The 7813-nt window shown below is 38.5% G+C and overlaps 1 protein-coding gene across 1 annotated transcript; it reads right to left on the reverse strand.

Annotated features, from left to right (window-relative positions):
* On the reverse strand, nucleotides 3373–4276 carry LOC102172760. Its single transcript, XM_005674972.2, has 2 exons — nucleotides 4082–4276; nucleotides 3373–3678 (listed from the first exon to the last, which is right to left on the reverse strand). Exons 1-2 carry the CDS (start codon nucleotides 4274–4276, stop codon nucleotides 3373–3375), a joined length of 501 nt encoding a protein of 166 aa, XP_005675029.2.

A 7813-nucleotide genomic window follows, 5' to 3' on the forward strand; every position in this document is an offset into this window, starting at 1 on the left:
ATATTTACTTATTTCAAGGGTGACTGGGTTACACAGAAGAGCCTGCCTCTCTGCTACCCAAGTCCCAAATCATTCACCTGAAAATGGTTTAGAAACACTCTCAAGTCTATTAGCTTTCAATGAGGCCTAATTCATCTTTGTTGTGCTTTGTCTAGTGACCCTGTCAAGTGAAGGGTCCTGCTAGGATTACATACTATCCCTTTTTCACTTGATCATTTTTCAGTTAAATAATTGTCTAATCTTAATTGCTTGCAATGACCAAAATTTTGTTTATATTACACTGGAGTTTTCTTTTACCAGTGATACTTGGTTAACTACTTTATTATTTATTACCTAATATAGAAAATTTTTGTAGAAGAAATATTCTTATTAATTGGACTTTTTTATTGAACTATTTTTATTAAAGATGTATTAAGGTTAAAATCTAAATTTTGCCAAGTAAGAGAAGTCTATTCTTGACAGTACAGAGTTAGACTAGGAACAAAGAGATTTTATAATATTACAATACTGAGAGGCAGAATGTAATAGTGCAGTCTTCAGAGACTATTAAACCTCAGTTTGGATTCAGCATCAGACATATCAAGTCCTGGGACTTTGCTGAACTTAAATTATCTCATCTTTAAAATGAAAATATTAATATCAACCATACACAGATTGTTTGAAGCTTACAGATAATACAAAAAGCACAATATTTAATTTGTCAGGTATTACTTGTTTTAACTGTGTCATCTTGAGAGAGCTACTTGTGTTTCAGTTTCCCTGGAAAAACAGAAAGGTGGACTAGATAATTCCTACCTTTTCTGTCAAAACTGATAAGTAAATCAATTACTTACAATCTCTTTTGGTTCTTTGACTAACTTTACATTAGCTAGAGTTTTTTCATGTTAAAATTTTCCAGGTGGGTAAAGAGGACATTAGTTGAAATTTAGACGGTAATGTGAGGACAAGTTGACAAAAACAAAATGGTTAACAGGAAGTGTTTCAGTATGGAAATACTTCAGAGCACAAGTAATCATGTGGTTCATGGTTAAACAATTTGTTTAAAGAACTTGTATTATGATTCCCTATCAGATTTAATGAGCGGTCTTAGAAAAATCACTGAAAAAATTTAATTGACCCACTTAATCTCAACTTAATCAACCTATAGCAATGAGTACACCTGCCATCTACCTAGTTAGAATTTCCACGGGAAAAAAGGGAACTAAATACACTGAATAGAATCATATTTTTACTTGTAAATTATTTCTGTGTACAACAGAAATGTTATCAATCTTGCCAGAAATCAATTTTTTAAAATGACCCCAAAGCTATATCTTTCATCAACAGTAGTAGGTTTTATTTTTTTAATTTGTTTTTACTTTAATACAATTATACTAAACTTTCTAAATATATTTTACAAAACAACTTCATTTAGCCATAAACCATGTTTAATAACTCAAATCATAAAGATAGCAACACAAAATTTGAAACCAGAGAACATATACATCTTCATTTACAAAAGGATCAGAAGAGAGGTAGACACCCTTTCTCCTGTTTGTGAGCAAGGGGTCAAGAGACCCGAGCAAAAGAATTTCAAAACTAAGTGCTTCTACAGATCTTTCCTTATCTGAAATCTGTCCTCCAAATTTGGAGTAAATAAACTTTATATGAAAATCAGTATGGGGGATAGGGTTAGCTAGATATGGCTAACTTGGCTCCAACTAATATTTTTTTTCTATGAGAGAACAGCTCATCCTGAAACATCTTATGAAAAGAAACAATAGCAATAATAAAGTATTAATAGCAACACTTATATCTAGCTTTCTTTGAGTCTTTAATAATAAGTTCTATGACTCAAGACTTTAGCTACATTATGCCTTGCCTAGAAGCACGTTTTTTTGTATTAAATTGAGGAAGTATGCATATAAACATAATTTGGATAATTTGAAATTTCATGTAATAGCTTGAGCTCATTTTATAGTGGTCTATTAAAATTCTATACGCTCTAAAACAAGAAATCAATGACTTTTTAAACAACAAAAAATACCAAAGCTTGAAAGGGCCCTATTTTACTCCAAGCACTGAGTATGACATTTTGCAAAATTTCTAATTCTACTGGGTTGCCCAAAAAGTTCATTCAGGTTTTTCTATACAACGTTTCTGTAACAAACTTTTTGGCCAATCCAATAATTTGAGATCCTTAACACACACACCATAAAAACATCTTCAAGGTCAATTTTCACCAATTACCTCCAAGGCAGTCTTAAGGATCTTTGCCACTGCTCTTGAAACTCATTCTATTCTCTTCCCAACTACATTTTCTCAAAGGTACAAAGCCCTGTTCCAGATGAGAAAGGAGCAAAACAAACATACTGATCATCTTCTCTTATTCCAATATACTAACCATTAGGATAAGTCTTAAGGAAGCAAGAAATAAACCTTACAACTTCCTCCTTATGAAGATACTTCATGCATTTATTAATATTTCTACTTTAATTTATTAATCTTATATGAGTTGGGAAACTGAGACAAGTAGGAAATAGCAAGTAATTAAAGCTACAGAGAAACTCTCAAACTCTTCTTAAACCTATTCCTTCCCCATAGGAAGGTATAAGATTAATTTAAAGTCTTATTTTCTATCCTAAGAAGGAGATTAATCTAGCATGCCAAAACAAGGGAGAAAAGAAATGATCTAGAACTTTTTTTAAAGTACTTATTGTATTTAGGATCGCAGAAGGACTCAAGATTCTGTGAGGGGCTGGCTAAAGAGGCACACTCCAGAAGCTGTGTATCGTACCAAGAAGTAACAAAAAGAAAAACAAACAACAATTAGAAATGGGAGAGGAATTGTGGGATCATGTCCAAGAACAGTAACAACCACCCTACCCCTGCCCCCGAATTACTGCCAGATCAAGTAGAAAGTGGCAGAACTTCAACAAAGTACCGGAAATGAACAAAGGAAAGTCAATCTCTAGTCAAAGGTAAAAGAGGAAAAACGAGAGGACTTGAGCATGAGAAATCTCCACTTGATGGAACATACCAGGAGGTATTACTCAAAATGATGAACCTGTATGGCTTCCATCCTCAGAGAAGTTAGTGAAAAGTAAGCCAACTAAATACATGCATGACATATGCATGAATTTTAGGAACCATGGCTCCACCGAGAACCCCACTTCAGTCTAATGGGAGGAAGTAGGAAGCAATCCCACTCCTGGGCACAGTATTAAAACCTCAAAGTTACTTTGATTTTACTACCTCTTTAGGCTTGAAGGTGAGCTTAAAAGCAGCTCTCTCTTCAACAGACAAGAACTCAATGAACAGGAACAATGACATAGAGAAAGCTGTAAAACTAAACACAAGGGAAACCTAAATCAATTTCAACTTGTACAGGCTTCAGTGAGGCTGCATTTTGCTTTCGCCCAGAACCCTCAGCAGACCAGGTCTCAGAGCCTTAGCATCACCCCCTGCCTCAGCCTGCTTGGTGCCCTCTCTTCCAGGAGATTTCCTTTTCCTAGACCTCGAGAAGGTCTGGCAGACACAGCTTAAAAAACAACTGTAGCAGAGTGGTGGTAATTCCAAGGATGTCACTGCAGGAGAGGAGGATCCGAGCTCTGCGGACACTGAGAGCTCATGGGGCTGGATCTGACATTCCTGATGCATTACACAGGCACCTTCATCCTTCCGACTCTGTAATCCATTCTGCAAGTAGAAGAAAAAAGTTAAAAGCCGTCAATGCGAACACATATATACAGAATGGACTTGCCCTCCTCAGCCATTTCTTTCATACTCTATCTGGGCCCAAGGATCCCAGTTTGTTTCTCAAGTTCCGTATCCCCCCTCTGCCCATTCCTGATGAACAGGTGTCATTATTTTCTCTTCTGGAGTAACCCGGGATCCCCTGTGGAAACCGTCAGCCTGGATCACTGAATGGCTTTGTAGTACCCATATCCTCTTCCTTCAGCCTCCATCCTGGAACCACTTAGAATTGATATTTGGGAAAGAAACACATTTTTAGAGTGTCACACCATTATACGTTTGGATATATGTTTGTTGTATATGTGTGTCGAGCCCAGAATTTTGCAACTCCGTGCCTCATCCCTACCTCTTTGGGAAGGTCAAGATAATGTTCCTTGGCATTGAGCAGGGTCAGCTTTTTATCTCCCACCTTATCTTCTTCACTCTGTGGTGGTACAAAAGGTGTTGGAAGAATGCCAGGGCAGTGGATCTTCACTATCTCCTTCCTCTTGCTCTTTCTCATTCTCCTTGTCCTCACAACCTTCCTCAGATATCTATTCATTTTTGGAGATGGATCTAGCTTTCTTTTCTGGACTAGAAGCATGGCAAGATCTTGTGCAACATCGCCCACAGGACTCTAAGATGTCCCCTCCAATGGCTCTGAAGATGATTCTAAACTTTTCTTCAGAGAATCATTCTCCCATGGATAGAATCTATCCTCTGTATCATGAGTATCTGGTGATATCTTCAAGTCATCAGCAACATGGTTTGGAATGGCGATTGAAGATTCCCAACCTCTCTCACTGAGGGTTTTTGTTTTTTTGTTTTTTGACCCACTATGCTGATCCCAGCCACCTTTGCAGAAACAAGGAGCTTAAAACAAAAGGACCAAAAGTCAAATGCTAATGGAAGTGGTCCCCTCACTCCAATGATTTACCTTCTGCTCTCATAGACAAACAGCAGCACTGGTCTCAGATTTCCCCTCTGGATTTATCTAAAGGAGTTTAAGGGCCTTTGAAAATAGAGTCCTCAGGTTGTTCTTCTTGGCCTGGATGGTCTCAGCTTCCCTAAAAGGAGAGACAAAGTCACTGAAATAAGTGTTCCACAACAGTGGAGTTCCTCTTGGTCACACAAAATCTATGGTTTAATAAGACTTAGCCAAACCTACAATAAATTCCTGGGCAATAACCTGCCACATTTCCAGAGCAGTATTCTCCATGTATATCAGAATCACCTGGGGTATTTTTTGAAAAAGCAGATTTCTGGGACATACCCCATAGCTACAGTCAGAATCTCTAAAGCTGGGTTCTAGGAATTTTTATTTTTTTCCCTAGTAACTTAGGTGATTTTCATGCATTCTAAAGTTAAAAACTATTACCTTAGAGGGACTTTGAATCCAGTATTCTGTGGGGTTATAGAGATGAGTGCCCTTTAAAAACATCCCACTTTGCCCTCTAGGTTTACCCTAATCATCTCAGCCCATCCTTATTTCTCTTCTCTGAACATCTTTAGTCATAATCACTAAATTTGGAATATTATCCTTTATTATCTTCTATTACAATTTAACTTCTGAACATTGTAACTATGTCTCTAACCAGATTATAAGCTTCTCAGGGATAGGGAAAATTTTAGAGTTGTCAGTTTTCCACAGTGGCTTGCCAGGTGCCTATTAAATAGAATTTGTTATTGTTGTTCAGTAGCTAAATCATGCCTGATTCTTTGAAACCCCATGGTCACCTGCCAGGCTCCTCTGTCCATGGAATTCTCCAGGCAGGAATGCTAGAGTGAATTACCATTCACGGAATTTTCTATACCTGGGATTGAACCCATGTGACCTGTATTGGCAGGCGGATTCTTTACCACTGAGCTTCTAGGGAAGCCCTAATAAACAGAATCAGATCAGATGAGATCAGTCACTCAGTCGTGTCCAACTCTTTGAGACCCCATGAATCGCAGCACGCCAGGCCTCCCTGTCCATCACCAACTCCCGGAGTTCACTCAAACCCACGTCCATCAAGTCAGTGATGCCATCCAGCCATCTCATCCTCTGTCGTCCCCTTCTCCTCCTGCCCCCAATCCCTCCCAGCATCAGAGTCTTTTCCAATGAGTCAACTCTTCATATGAGGTGGCCAAAGTACTGGAGTTTCAGCTTTAGCATCAATCCTTCCAAAGAACACCCAGGGCCGATCTCCTTTAGAATGGACTGGTTGGCTCTCCTTGCAGTCCAAGGGACTCTCAAGAGTTTTCTCCAACACCACAGTTCAAAAGCATCAATTCTTCAGTGCTCAGCTTTCTTCACAGTCCAACTCTCACATCCATACATCCATTGGAAAAACCATAGCCTTGACCAGACGGACCTTTGTTGGCAAAGTAATGTCTCTGCTTTGAATATGCTATCTAGGTTGGTCATAACTTTTCTTCCAAGGAGTCTTTTAATTTCATGGTCGCAGTCACCATCTGCAGTGATTTTGGAGCCCAAAAAAATAAAGTCTGACACTTTTTCCACTGTTTCCCCATCTATTTCCCATGAAGTGATGGGCCCTGAGGCCATGATCTTTGTTTTCTGAATGTTGACCTTTAAATCAACTTTTTTACTCTCCTCTTTCATTTTCATCAAAAGGCTTTTTAGTTCCTCTTCACTTTCTGCCATAAGAGTGGTGTCATCTGCATATCTGAAGTTATTGATATTTCTCCCAGCAATCTTAATTCCATCTTGTGCTTCTTCCAGCCCAGCATTTCTCATGATGTACACTGCACAGAAGTTAAATAAGCAGGGTGACAATATACAGCCTTGACGTACTTCTTTTCCTATTTGGAACCAGTGTGTTGTTCCATGTCCAGTTCTAACTGTTGTTTCCTGACCTGCATATAGGTTTCTCAAAAGGCAGGTCAGGTGGTCTGGTATGCCCATCTCTTTCAGAATTCTCCACAGTTTATTGTGATCCACACAGTCAAAGACTTTGGCATAGTCAATAAAGCAGAAATAGATGTTTTTCTGGAACTCTCTTGCTTTTTTGATAGAATAAGTGAATGAAAATATGAACAGGTTTATATTCCAGGGTACAGTGATTGTATTAGATAAGGCTTTTCTGTAAAAAGAGCTATCTAGAGTGCAAAGAACATAGACCCTGAGGAAAAACATAATCCAATACCACAAATTTACAGATGAGGAAGCTAAGACTCAAGTAAGATAATGACCTGCTTAATGCTGAGCTTGGCAAGTCTGTTGGATAAAGGACCAAATAGAAAATATTTTAGGCTCTGTGGATCCTATGGTCCTCTTATAAATATTCATCCGCTGTAAAACAAAGGCACCCACATTCAGTAAGTAAATAAATAATCATGGCTGTGTTCCAATAAAACTTTGTTTACAAAACAGGTGATAGGCCAGATTAGGCAGCAGGCTATAGCCTGTCAAACCTTGGCCTAAAGTCATACAACTACTAGGCAGCAGAGCTGGGATTAGAAATCAAGGCCCCTAACTCCCAGGAAGTGTACTTTCTACAGAAGGATGGAAGATGATAGAATGAGAAAGGGCTCTTTCACTTAAAAGAGAGAATTTAAAGTAAGAAAAGATCAAAATATGTCTGGGAATATAGTACTTCTAACATAGTCTCTTATGACCCACAATCATTTACACAAACAACTAGTAGCAAAATTCTGAAACTGGTCAATTTTCAAACAGATCCATTTTTTGGAAAGTGAGAGGAATACATTGAACATTTCCTATCATTCAGTACAGTTCACTTCAATGGCTCGATCATGTCTGACTGTGACCCCATGGACTGCAGCAAACTAGGCCTCTCTGTCCATCACCAAATCCCAGAGTTTACTCAAATTCATATCCATTGAGTCGGTGATGCCATCCAACCATCCAATCCTCTGTTGTCCATCCCCTTCTCCTCCCACCTTCAATCTTTCCCAGCATCAGGGTCTTTTCAAATGAGTCAGTTACAGGTGGCCAAAGTATTGGAGTTTCAGCTTCAACATCAGTCCTTCCAATGAATATTCAGGACTGATTTCCTATATATGGACTGGTTGGATCTCCTTGCTGTCCAAGGGACTCTCAAGAGTCTTTACCAACACCACAGTTCAAAAG

This window comes from Capra hircus, chromosome 1 (genome assembly GCF_001704415.2).
Source record: "Capra hircus breed San Clemente chromosome 1, ASM170441v1, whole genome shotgun sequence".
NCBI classification, from domain to species: Eukaryota; Metazoa; Chordata; class Mammalia; order Artiodactyla; family Bovidae; genus Capra; species Capra hircus.

Excerpts from the sequence above, each read along its gene's own strand:
- LOC102172760 (XM_005674972.2), bottom strand. The coding sequence starts at position 4,276 with ATGAATAGATATCTGAGGAAGGTTGTGAGGACAAGGAGAATGAGAAAG. Across the intron at positions 3,679-4,081 it reads ATCTTGACCTTCCCAAAGAG|AATGGATTACAGAGTCGGAA; the intron begins GTAGGGATGAGG and ends TTCTACTTGCAG.